General features: G+C 42.8%; 1 protein-coding gene across 3 annotated transcripts in view; it reads right to left on the minus strand.

The window, feature by feature from the left end:
- The window catches only part of kank4 (KN motif and ankyrin repeat domains 4), a 74,217-nt gene that overhangs the window by 17,822 nt on the left and 42,560 nt on the right, over positions 1-13,835 (minus strand). For all 3 annotated transcript variants that reach the window (XM_071486131.1, XM_071486129.1, XM_071486130.1), the window contains exons 2-3: positions 5,363-5,436; positions 1,346-4,786 (exon numbers count right to left, since the gene is read on the minus strand). In XM_071486131.1, the coding sequence (XP_071342232.1) occupies positions 1,346-4,786; positions 5,363-5,381 (3,460 nt within the window). In that variant the 5' untranslated portion in view covers positions 5,382-5,436. The remainder of the gene's footprint in view (positions 1-1,345; positions 4,787-5,362; positions 5,437-13,835) is intronic.

The raw sequence follows: 13,835 nt of genomic DNA on the forward strand, positions 1-13,835 counted from the left end.
TTATGATGTGGTTTTACAGCTTTTCACAGATTAATGTTAATACTCTACCTCTGTTACACTATTGTTACTGTAATTCAAAACAGCTATAAATATAAAATAGGACTTGTCCCTGCTCTATATAGGATAAAGGACAGATGAACAACAGATTCAAGAACAAATATCAAGTAGGGATGTGGCCCGCTGAGTTAATCCTTTGTATCTGCAATGTCAGAGGAGCTTCAGAATCAGAGATGAGCAGATTGATGGAAATCAAATAAGAAAAATATATCAAACAATGATAACATAACTGTGAACTAGAAGGCAAGGCAGACATTTCCCTTTCAGGAAGATCACTGACAATAATTGGGAGAGTATTAACGGGTAGCTGCGACACTAAATCATCAAGTCCATATAACTCTGAGTCATTAGACTACTGGCAAAGTACCAGATAATTAAGTACCTTGAAGAGTCAAAGGTATTATATTCCAGGCATGAGGGAGATAATATAATTTTTCCTGACTTTCTTTCTACTTAAGCTGATCAAACTGATGTCTAATGTAGTCACAGCCAATGGTCAGTATGTTTTGTGTTGTGCTGCATTGATTCTCAACAGTCAGGGAGTTGGGAGACAAATGATTATACATATAGTTACAGTTATATTTAGCATTGAAGCCTGTGCAGAGAAATGCACATCAAGTCCAAGGAAGCATCCTAAAAAGTCCAGCAGTACATTTCATTCCTTTCCCAACACCAGTGTTGCATATCTAATCAATCGTGCACACAGTAGTCTTTGTGTTCATATAGTAATATTGATAGAAGCACCAAAAGGCTTGATTTGACAGCATATCTGTCGAGTATTTGTAAATAATGAAATGTGACCAGTGTGGTTTCAGGTTGCAGTGAAAAGAAACCACAGTCGCTATGAAGCACACCAGCTTGCTATAAATACAACACCTTGTTGTCAGTTTGATAGTAACACTCTGTGTCCTACATGCTGATATGCAAGGCTGAGAGCTCTACCCAAACTACTACAAAGCTGTGTACAAGAGACACCACAGAATTCTGTCAAACCATTCTGGCAATGTTTGGTTGCTCCTGTAGGTCTTCTTATTGAATGGAAAGAAGGATAGGAAACAAAATTACCGAGTTGTACATGCCCACATTAATCATGGAAGATATAAGAAGGGTCATGTTGTAATTAAGTAGCGTAGAGATTAGGTGTAAAAGCATAATTTCAGTGAATATGGAGTGGAATGGATTCAGCACATTGAGTCTGTTACAAATAGGTAAGCAGGTATGTGGCAGACTGATCCAAAGTTGTGTGCACGGTATAAACAATGGGGTCCTAAGTGAACCACAGGCCTACCTTGTTCTTGCTGTTTGCTGGCAGCAGCAGCTTTCTGGCCTGGTGAGTAGAAGGCAGAGAGGACACTGAGTGAGCTGACCAGTTGACTCTGAATAGAGCTCATTTTGGAAGGACCAGGTTTCCCTGCTGGTTTCCCTGTTGTTGCTGAAGGGACTGCTTTCCCTGCAGGCTTGGCTGTTGCTCCTTTTCCTGCTTCTGCTCTTTTCCCTGCTGTCTGTTTCTGTGTGCTGGGGCTCTCCTGCTGGCTGGCCATCTGTTGAGCTCCAGAGCTGCTCCCCAGCTGTGCCCACTGCTCCCCCAGAAGCCCTGTTAACCGGGTTACGACTTGGCCCAAAGCCGCAGGTGAGGTTGGTGACTCACTAGAGCCTCTGCGAGGAGGTTGGGCCTCACCAGTGTCCCGCCCAGAGGCCTGGACTTCCCTTGAACCACGACGCTGGGCTGTTTCACTGGAGCCTCTGCGCAGGGACGGCGTCTCGCTGGCATCTTTGTGAGGGGGTTGAGTCTCACTGGAACTTCTACGAGAGCCCTGAGACTGAAGTTGCACATCACTTGACCCCTGACGAGTTGGACGGGTTTGGGCGTCTCCTAATCCACGACTAGGCATTTGTGATACAGTGGATCCCTTCTGTGGTGCTTTAAGCTCTTTAGAGTCCCGTCGAGTTGCAGTGGTTCGAGAGTGAGACTGGGCTTGAATTGATTTGGGACGGGTTTGGGCTACACTGGAGCCCAAAGATGGGACCTGAGTCTCAGCCTGAGGTTGTGATAGAGATTTTTCCTCACTAGCCTCACCAGGAGACCTCTCTGCTTGGGTCTTGTCCTCAACCTGAGACACAGATGGGGCTTCTTGTTTTACCTGCGGTTCTGACAGCTGTGTTGGGGATTGAGCCTCAAGCTGAGGTGTATTCTGAACTTGGGTTTGGGGCTGAGGCTTTGTCTGGGGCTGTTGGGCTTCAGTTTCACCGGATCCCCTACGAGGACGGACAGGTGCAGCCTGAAGTTGAGGAGTTGATGGTTGTGCTTGCTCTGCTGAGGACTTACGGCCTCTCTGAGGCCTTACAGGCACTACTGTCTTCACAGCTGCGACGTCTTCTGCAATTACAACTACTTCAGTGACTGCAGTTTCTTTGAATTTTGCACACACAATCTCACACTCTACCATTGGTTTCTTCTCAACGCTCTCCAGGGCGATTGGCTTTGTCTCAGTAATTTCAGTCATTTCTTTTGGCTCTGAGTCAGTCTGTGCAGCATTTGCTTCAATCATAGATTCTTTCATTTCTCCTGTTGCAGCAAGTGGACTGGTACGCCATTCTTTCTGGCTTACTATGTCTGAAACTATATTTTGTTCAACTACACTTTGCAGAACTGCAGCTGAACTCTCTGTGACAACTTTCAGGACTATACTTTCACTAACTCTTTGAATCCTTTCATTTGCCTCCTTGTCGTCCACTCTCTGACCGACCACAGTGTCAACATCTTCTACTCTTTCGCTGCTTGCACTTTCTCTTACTTGACTTTCTGTTTGTGCATCTCTGGCTGGATTGTTTTCCTGTCGTCTGTCTGTCTCTGTCTCTGTCTGCTGGTCAGTCCTCTGTGCTACCTCTGTCTCTGTCACCCTGTCCACAGTGTCCACCCTCTCTGTCTCTGTCCCTCGGTCTGCACTGCTGGCTCTTGGTCTCTGTGGATGGTCTGTCACTGTCTCTCCCTCTGTCTCTGTGACTTGGTTTACCCTTTCGGCCACTGGCGTCTCAGTCATTTGATCCTGAGTGGCAATCCTCTCAGTTACTGTCCCCCGTTCCATGCTGTTGGCTCTAGGTCTTGGTGGGCTCACTGCAGTTACGTCTGCCTCCATCTCTGTCATGTCTCTGTCATGTGTGTCAACTTTAGCTTCTGTTACTTGAGCTATACTTCCAGTCGTTGCTTTGGGTACACAAACTTCAACATAGATCCTATCTGTATCTGTACCCTGATCTACTGTACCAGGTGATTCTGTCTCTGTCTCTCGGTTGGCAAAATCTACTCTCTCTGTCTCTGTTCCTGTGTCAATGCTCTCTCTTCTTGACCTGCTGTGTGCTTCTGTAGTACAAACCTCCACTCTCACTCCCTCACTCAGTTGTAGTATTCTCTCCTCTTTTACTTTGTTCTCCTCTATTTGTTCTTTCAAAAGACTGTTGGTTCTCTCCAGCTCTTGGCTGGCATGACTAAGTTTAGCCTCAAGTATCATTAGCTTCTCCTGCAGCATCTGCAGGCTGTCTGGGTCTTCGAGACCCTTTCTTGTTTTTTCTGCATTACCATTTTGAATACTGCTTGTCCCTGCCTCTTTTATAGCCACCCTAAGAGATGTTAATTCTTGCCCTGCTATGTCCCGTGATAGCTTTTGCACTGCATGCTCCAGTGGGCTCTCTGTCTTGATTTGTTTGTCAGATTTTTCTGATGGCCGTGTTTGTCTCTCTGATTCTTGGTCTGGCAATCCAACCATTTTTCCATGTGCTGAGGAACTCTCCCTCTCTTTTTGTAACACTCTACTTTTTTCTGTCACACCAGTATGTTGAGTCATTAGAGCTAAGTTGAGCCCTCCTAAGGGTCTGTGTTCTGGTGCTTGAGTGTGTGTCCCAGCATCAGAACTTGGGGCTATTAATGCGGAAATCTGTGTTTGGGCCCGGGCTTGGAGCTTTAGCAGTAGCTGCTCCCTCTCCTCCCTCAGTGAGCAGATCTGAGCCTTCAGTTCAGGGATGGTTTTGACCTGCTCCTCCAGCTCTCTGACCCGCTTCAGCGCCACTGTGATCTGCTGGTGAAGCCCTGCTCGATCCTGGGGAACACATCGTCTTTCTGTTATGTCCGGTGAAGCACGGAACATGTTTTCTGTTGAGCCGTTTTCTGGTGTTCCCACTATACGATCTGGACTGCTTGAATCGGAGCCTTTGCGCTGCTGTAGGGTGATTGGCATGCTTGAAGCTCGAAGCAGGTTCGGCCGACTTTGAATCCCCACGATTTTCTCGTCAACACCTCGAGCTCCAGCGCCCACTTCTTCTCTGGGCTTAGCTGAGACATAACCACTTCCCTGACTGGTTGTCCCCCTGCTGCTCTGGCTGGAAGTTCCTGCTTCACTTGCCCTGAAGTCAAAGATTTGTTGGACCTCTGTTACCCGTGATTTAGGCTTAGGCCCCAAGGTAGATGTCCCAGACCATGTGCTATCATTTTCCTTAGAGGAAGGCCTGGCTCCATTCCCAGGGAGGCTGAAATTTCTGGGTAGTGTGCTAAATTTGGGTGGGCCCTTGACCCTGCGCTGGATGTGGACCCTTTTAATGGTGTTGCCTTTTTCAATATCATCCACATACTTGAGGAAGTCCAGGTCCAAGTGGAAGCCATAGGGAGTCTCCACTGAGTAGGGCAGCTGCTTCCTCTGAACACCGCCCTCACTGGCCTTGGTCTGAAAGCCGTTGGCTGAAAGACATTAACATAAAATTCATTCATTCAATCAATCAATCAATACTCCTTCTCCTACTATACCAGATAACAACATCAATAATATTAGTAGCCAAAATTATACAGCTAAAATTGATTAATATGTACAGTTGCTTGACAAACAAACATGAACCAAATTGCACATTATAATCAGCATTATTATTCCTTTTCGTCCACTTGTACTGACAGGCTGTACTGTGCTGCACACATGGTGCTTCATTATGTAAAACCATATCACTTACTGGGAAGTAATTATCATGCAGTGATTGAGCCAAAACAAACTAACCAGCATGCAAAATGCTGCTCATGCTGTGTCAGCTTATGAATACAATATGAGACAGAGGGGGCAGTTATCACCTGAAGGAAATAAAACCGTAGTTGCTTTTGGCCACTTACAGAAACAGGAAGTTAAATTATGTAACCATTTATGTCAGCTATTGTAGGAAAAAATGATTCTAAATGACTACTTTCTGTTTTTACAGTTGTAGAAAAGTCAGATAAATCTTATTGGTGGTATATCAAGTTAAAAGCAAGGTGACTGTTTATGGCACACACCACTTTTCTTGTCCATCATGGGAGGCGGAGTTCTCAGTCATCGACTTGTGTTTGCTACAGTTGGAGCTGACAGCCTGGATAAAACAGAACAGAAATGAGAGAGCTATGTGAGAAAATGAAATATTGTCCATCGTTATCGTCTGAACAGCTCTGAATTCTACATTCTACTGTGTCTTGTTTTTACAGGAGAATGACAACTCTTTTTTCAGTACATCAACTGAAAAAGAGGAAATGGTCATCGACTACATATAACAAAAGAACAAATATTTACCTCTCTGAGATAAGATATTCAATACATTCGAGATATATATATATATATATATTTATGATTGAATTTATGTAAGACAGTAACTTGGCTGCCAAGAAGGAAAATCTAAACTAAAAAATTTACAACAGTTTAAAGGTGAACAGTTTAGACAATTTAAATGTGCAGGCAGTAATTGTTAATGGCACAAAGAACAGCACATTCATGACAAACAGATGCCCTTGAATTGTTCAGTATACTGCACAGCAGCAGCGGTAAGGTGAGGTTTTTGAATTGTTCGGCTTAAACCTGAAATGTAATAAATGTAGTAAATATGCAATTCATTATTGTGCAGTCTTAGCTACTCTACTGAAGATAAAATTGGTTTACGAAGTTATAACAGTAACAAAAAATATTACTAGAACAATGAGGGGATAGGCACTGCCAGTATGTCCATTAACTTAATTTCATTTGCCTTGCTAAGCCAGACCTTTCGAAGCCATTTAAAGTCAACACAACCCTGGATGGGCCCAAAGAAGGGAACATGTTCCATTTGGTGCCACTTTGAATCATTTGTTCCAGCAGAAGTTGCCAAGAAACCAAAGCTTTTTGCCCATTTTTTTTTTTTTTACAATGAGTTTACTGCAGTGTAGAGGTGAGTGAGATGGAAAACAATTCAGCATGGGGGGTCAAAACTTTTAAGGGCTTATGTAAAGCTTCCTAATAAAATATCCCATGCTAATAATAAAATCCAGGCAATTCGCCCAGCTTTGAATGAGCTGCACAGTTAAAATCCATACTAAATGAACACTTCTGCCCTTACAGCTAAATATCAACTCCAAGGCTATTTAGCAAATAGGCACATATTATTCACACAATTTCCATGCAAATTTGTGTCACTGGAGAAAATATCTGCTACATAAGTGACATAGCATGCGAGTGCCTGAAGCGCTGGTTTAATAAGTGCTAGAGTTCAAATTTCAACATGTGAGGCAGAAGTGTAAATTAGCATTTTCATTATTTTTAATAGGTGCTCCACCGCAGTTTTTTTTTTCTGTTAACACCAGGTTTTCATGCATTGTATTTTATTACGCCCCTAGGTTACAAGTTACTGCAGATTTTATAAGTGATGCTTTATTTCAATGCAAAGAGTCAAAACAACAATGCACTAGTGCTTTAATGGTGTTTCCTCTATCATATGTCATTTTTCTATTTCCATACAATTTTTACACTCAAAGAAGACCTTCTCTCTAATGAGACAGTTTCCTGTTTGAAATGGCTGCTTTGATATCTGGAGAAAGAATGGGAACCTCCATGTTGCATTTATCTACGATAAGTAGGTGATACTGAAAAAACTGTAGTTCATAAAGACTCTCAGTGCTCACAAACCAGCTGGCATTTTCTCTGTAACAGTTCAGACAATTTTCAAATGACCTTATACCCAATGATATTTCGAAAAGGCACCCATACTTTAAGATCGTCTACTGCAACTGATTTTAACAGTAAAACTGCATTAAGATGACCATTGCAGCATATCTAGACATGTTTGTGTGTTTGTACACCACAGGACGTAGCTGATATACAACAGTTTGGTAGTCCAGGCCAAAGCAGAAGATGTGCAGTGAGTTACAATGCTGAGTGGGGATATATTGCAAGGCAAGCATTACATGGGCTGGCAATGTAATCAATCAAAATGACAGCCAGTCCACCCAGGGACCTAAACAGCAACTGTGACAAGCTCTATTTGGCCTCTGTCCTGTCTTCATAGATTGAGCCTTAATAATGAAAAGAATAGGTGACCTGGAGCAGAATTGTTGTCTGAACAGCTACACACGTGCACACACACACACACACACACACACACACACAAACACACACAGAAGGAAACATGCAGATCAACAGACTGACAGCCACTGCACAGGATCTGACACTGTATGATTGCTACCATGGCAACCATTCTTCAATCCACTACTTGAGTGTGTCCCGGGAGTGAGGAGAACACGGGCATTCCTAACTCCTCCTGATGCTTATTGTGACTACGATGGGCTCGCTGTCCTTAAAGCTTAATTAGCTGATTTGGGAGCAGAAGAATGCCACTCATAATTGCTGAGTGAAGTACAGGGAGACCCTGCTGGCAATTATACACAGTGGGCAGGCAACAAAACCCCCCTTAATTAGGTCATTACCGAAAACGGAAAGAAAGAGGTATAGAACGGGACAGAACGGAGGATGGGCAGAGAGAGGGACGAGGTATAAAAGGAGAAAGAAAAGAAAAAGAGATGGGATGAAGAGTTTTGAGGAGAAAGATGAAGAATAGAAGCTTAAATGTGGCAGATGGATTTAACAGGAAGGGATGAACAGACAGAAGTGGCAGAAATGGCGATACTGTAAAAAAAAAAAAAAAAAAAGCCACAGTACCAATCAGTGATTTGACAGAACTACAAGCAATTAGCTTAATGAGAAAGAATCTACATGACCATCCCTACAGTGTAGTTGTAGGATTTTTAAAGTTTCCTCTTTTAATTAAAATCACTCCTAATGCCTGCGTGGCTAATGATGGCTTCAGAGCAACAAAAGAATACTGTTGTATTTGATGAGCTTCGGCAGGGTAATATCGATGATTACTATAAACAATGAGCCATAATATCGGTGTATAAACATCCACTGGGAAGGCATGAGTTTGTAGATTCACATAGTGTTACTACAGCATAATAACTAGTAGATTGTCCAGGTTGGGTTGGTTATTAAATATTGGAAGCCCCTGGTATCACTGATGATAAATGATCCACACTGGATTAGAGTCAAAATGACGATGCGCAAAAGCTTATAAAGGCTATGCTAATCCAAATTGACTGTATTTGCTACACAAGACTAAAAGGAAGCCACGGGTATGTGTGTCCACAATAGCATGTCAGCACTTATTTATTTAGTCTCTCTTTTTGTTTGTTTGTGTGCATGTACATTGCTCACAGTATGTTTTTAGTGTGTGTGTCTCTTTGAGTCACTTTGTTCAAACAACAAACACAGTCCACAGTATCACACGCGCATAGCCTCTAAAGGACAGGCAGCAATCTGTCAACACCAATCCAATAAGTGTGACAGCTGGTTGAGAGGAAACGAACAGGTAATGTAAAGCCTGGAGAACAGGAGTAATGAGAGTACAGTAAATGAGCTCATACTGACAGCCAGGGCTTTATATGTCATCAGCGTGGAAACCTCAACCACACTAATATCGGTGTTTATTTGAGAGGCTTTTGGAAACCAGGGAATCAACTCACAACTTTACACCGTCGAGAAACACACTAAAACTGATGGTGGGGAAAATCCAGATATTAGCTAGAGCCAAAGATATTAATATTTTTACAAATACAGGATCTGATGATATCAAATAAGGTTACACTGACTGCCATCCTTTTCAAATTATACAAACACACACACCCACCCGAGGATTCATACATACACACCAGACAAGTGCACACATAGACATTAAATTACTGCTGACCCAACCTATTGAGAAGGGGGAACAGCATTAATTGAATGTCATGGGTCATTACATTGGAGTGCCTGTGTACTGGAGATTGAATTAGTCTAATACACTGACACTGAGCAGGCTTAGACAGAAGACAGGCCAACAGGAAATAAGATTGAAGCGCGCGAGCAGGGGACAGGAGGTGGGCGGATGGGAGAGAGACAGTGGGTGAGAAAGTGAAAAGGAGGCAGAGATGGGAGTGGCAGCTGTGCACACTCATATCTCCTACATGCAGAGCGGCTTTACTGTTAATGTTTCCCTCTCTTCCTGCTCTCCGTCTTCAATTCTCTGTCTCATACTCTATCTCATTAAAAAAAAGAAATTGTGCATGAATGCATTATGATCTCTCACACACACTGAAGTACTGTGTACCAGCTGCAGCTGCAGCTGCAGCTCTAAACACAAGTGTTCATCAGCAATGTGAACGTAGCAGTGAAGAACTGCAAGCAGCAGCAGAGTAGGGGCAAACAGACAGACCAGCAACAATAACGCAGGTCCTTATCACAGGCCTGACATGGGACCAGCTATCTCTGTTTACTCTTGTACTGCCCTGAGAATATAAGCAGGACTGTCCAGCTTAATACACCAGCTCCAAAACTGAGATAGACACAAACAAATTCAAGAGAGAGCACATGTGCAGACGAACACGCAGGCATAGATAAATATGCAAAGTACCAAACACTTTACTTATGTGCTTACTGGAGCAAAATCTTACTGGAATGCAATTTCAGCAGAGATTATTTTGCAACCTAATTTAGGTGTTTAAGTCCCCCTATTTAACATTGAAGGCTACTTGAAGACATCTTTAAATTTAAAGTTTTTACAGCAGTTCTGAACTCTAGCCACCACCGCCACCACAACCACCACGACCACCACGACCACCACTCTTGGTCTTGTTTTGCTAACCTCACCAGAGAAATCAATTGAATCAGGCCAGTTAGCGGGATTTAAAAAGCTTTGGCTGAGCAGTTTTACCTTGTTCAAATAAGAAAAGTTATTGCTGTTGGCCAATCAAGACCACAACTGTGACTGTTCTGTCTGTGAGAGCTACAGTGATACATGGTGGGGCTTCCGGTGAGGTGGATGTTTTAGTTTGTTGTATTTTTGTATTGTTTTGGGGATTTTTTTGGTTATGTAGTGACTTGCTAAGAACAAGAAAATGGGGGGAAAACATGGGTGTGTAAATGTCAATGTGTAAAATTGGTGTCATGTATTAGTTCATGCATGGGCTGCCTACAAGTGTACACCTGCTTAAAAGCACACAACACAAGTACAGTCCGTCCTGTATAGCATACAAGTAAAAAGTTGAATTCATCAGCTATAAAAATGCACCAGTGCATGTTTCAATAGATTCAGTGGTTTTTCCACAATACTTTCACTTGTTGTGGTAGCTTGAGGTGGCTAATGTTAGCAAATTTCTGATAGATGTTGCTGTGTAACTGAAAATTTGATGTTTGTTAATGCTTTTGTACTGTGTCTGTGTCCGTGTCCCTTTACAGAGACATTCCCTATGACGTAAGAGTGAGTGAGGGACACAGCTGACGGTGCAATTAGTTCAATCTAGGGAGTTTCAGGTGCAGATGACAGTTTTGCATAATGACATACTACGGTACGGAGATGCTCCAGAGCAGTGAACTGAGAAAATTGAGAAAATTCACTGACAAGACAACAGGGAGCTGGAAAGTTTCTGATTGCTGAACCAGATCAAGTGATGGACGCTGTTAGCATCCAGAACTAGGAGACATTTATCTGATATCTCAGAGCGTAGTCTGTGTTTGCTCTGCAGGAACAGATCAATTCCTCTGAGCTATTTGAGCACACTCTAGTCCATCCCACCGCAGGCTAAGATTATCTCTGTCTATGTATAGTATATTACAAGAATACTGTACTAGCAGAATAATCTTTTGGGCCAATTTGCCTTTAATAGTCTTCCTTCCAGTTCTGTTGGGTCCATTCTAGTTTACCATCCAGACTCCTTTGCAGTCCTCATCCAGTATGATCTGGTCTAGTCCAGTATGACACTGTCTGTAGTCAGCAGGGGCCAGATTGTTCCCTTTGTGCTAAACAACATCTGGCTCTCAACCCCAGAGAGAAAATGAAAGCGGGAACTCCTGTCTAGGGGCTTCATTAAACAGTGGCTAAATTATTCCACAGGGCTGCAGTGAGTAGGCTACTGTTTTATTATAGGTCAGTGCAGACTGCTTTTTCTATGAGGAGCTACAAATTAAGGTTATGGGCTGTACTGGATAGAGAACCCATCTTTGAGTGCCACATGAAATTGCATGCAATTATAATGAGCAGATGTTGTTCTCAAAGTACAATAGTAAAAGATATGAGGAAAAATTAACAGAAAAGCTGGTTACATCCAGTAGTGGTGGAGGTGGTGGTTATCAGGTATTTGCAGAGCCCAAAAGAAACAAGAAAATTAGCCTGAGTCTGAAAAAAGTCTTGTTATCACTGTTTGATTTTAGCCTACATTAAACAGCGTGTTCTGTTTCTGAGAGCAGAGAAATTATTTTCTTTCTAAGCTCAGGGCAAACAATAGAAACTCAGCGTATACAGAAACAGAAAGAGACCAAAAGGCTCAAACTGATGGCTTTTAAGTCTATATTTCTATTGTTCAGTTGCAGTAGCTGGCTTCCTTTGCCTCCGTAGTAATAAAGAGCCCAAGGATTCAGTTTATAACCGAAAAGAAGATGGAGAAAGCACAGGATGCATGTGGAGGTTGACCTCCAGTGTATCTTCCTGGGCAACAAGGAAAAACCTGAAGATGCTGCTGGCAGATATCACTGTGTTGGGTTTCACCATGTCAGGGCTAGGGTGAAAGTACAAGTGGTCGCCTCATTTCCTGCATTTCAGAGAATAACTTTCAGAAACTGACTTTGTTGACATGTGGGTGTATGTTTTTTTTTTTTTTTCCTTTTTGGTTAAATGAATAAGCTGGAGCGAAGTCAGTAGACTGTTTTAAAACATGGTTAAAGCTATTTCCTTTCACTTCAGACCCTTTCTGTGAGCATTAATTCAGTGTTTCAGTATACTGGAGCTGAACACACACTCCAGGTGTTCCCATTTACACACTGTCACCTTCTCTTGTTGGGCGACTGCACAAGTATAAACTGTGATTTAACTGTGGGTCATAAATGGTACCTGCCATCCAAGGTGGTAATTAAGACTCTCAATCCAACCACTATTTCATACTCAGTCATAGGGCACCTGTGCCATGTGACAGGCTATTTTAAATACAAAAACAGGGTGAGGTGAGAAATGTTTCTTAACATCTCTGCTACACAGAAGAACTAGACCATGACTACGGGCTGACAGTGTCATTGTCAACCCTACAATGCAAAACACAATGTTTTCCTGACCTCTTTCAAATTTGTTCACTCTGGAGAGTATCTCAACTTTATCTGCCATGGTTACAGACATGACCTCAGCGTTACCACCCCTGTCCTGCTCCAACCTGCTCTGTCAAAGGACAGATAACCCTTACGTCCATGCCCTCCCTGCAACTGTTTTTTTTTGTATCAGTCTCTGACTCAATCTCTTTAACCCACCACACAGAAAATGAAAGCATCTTCCTTTTTTTCAGATGGCTGTCCTTGTGCCCTATAGTGGTATTTCAGCATTAGGAGCAGCTGCCTGCTTTCACCAGCGATAAAGGAAGTGACACACCATCTATTATTCATTGGAGCGGGCAGCAAACCCCTTCTAGCTGCAGCTACGTTTGCATTATGGCTACTTCCGCTCATGGAAGTTAATGAGGATGGAGAAGTAACTGCTACCGCTAATTAGCATGTGGGATATCTGACTATTCCTGTCAACAGTCAGAGCTGTTAAAGGAGGCTGAAAAGAGATAAAACAGAGAGAGAGCAAGAGGAAAAAAAGGGAATCAATTTGTTAGATGTGTGAGAAAAGAGGGAGGATGGTTGGTAAGAAGATAAAAAAAGAAGAGAGGGGCAGAGGAGGGAGAAGGTGTGCTGTACATTGCCATAGAATACTAGATCACTTACAGGGCTGCCATGTTGCATTACCTCCATGTTCACTCGCTGTGACAGGTAAAAACAACGCACAAACACACACACACACACACACACACACACACACACACACACACACACATACACACAAACACACAAACACCAAACATGTATAAAATATTCAAATGTACAGTGTAAGCAAGTCTGAGATGATGTGTTAACACATTTTCACAGAAACATGAGTTATAAATAAATCCGGGTCCCCTTGCTCATTAATTACCAATTTCTACTTACACAGCCAAAATAGAAGATACACGCGCACACACACACACACACACACACACACACACACACACACACGACACACACACTTGCATGCAAGCTTGCAAGCTGGAAATTCTAACACACTTGGATGAACATGAAATAAGACATTTGTGCATGCAAACACACATTTTATTCGCCCACATGGTCACACACCTCCTGGTGATAAAGAGTCTGCCTGACACCAACAAAGTGTAAAGCCATGTAGGCGATGGCGGTGCAGTACGGTCTGCAGAGCAGGCAGGACAGATCTGGGAAGAAATCAGCACTTATAAATTCACACTCTATTGATCTTAGCGTGATGACAGGCTTCCAGCTCGGCTCAGCAGAAAATCTCACACACACACACACACACACACACACATGTCGGAGAACACAAACTAGACATGAGGCACATACATT

The sequence above is a fragment of the Trachinotus anak genome, unplaced genomic scaffold (genome assembly GCF_046630095.1).
Source record: "Trachinotus anak isolate AG129_WGS33_773 ecotype Australia unplaced genomic scaffold, CSIRO_AGI_Tana_v1 ptg000010l, whole genome shotgun sequence".
Classification (NCBI taxonomy): domain Eukaryota; kingdom Metazoa; phylum Chordata; class Actinopteri; order Carangiformes; family Carangidae; genus Trachinotus; species Trachinotus anak.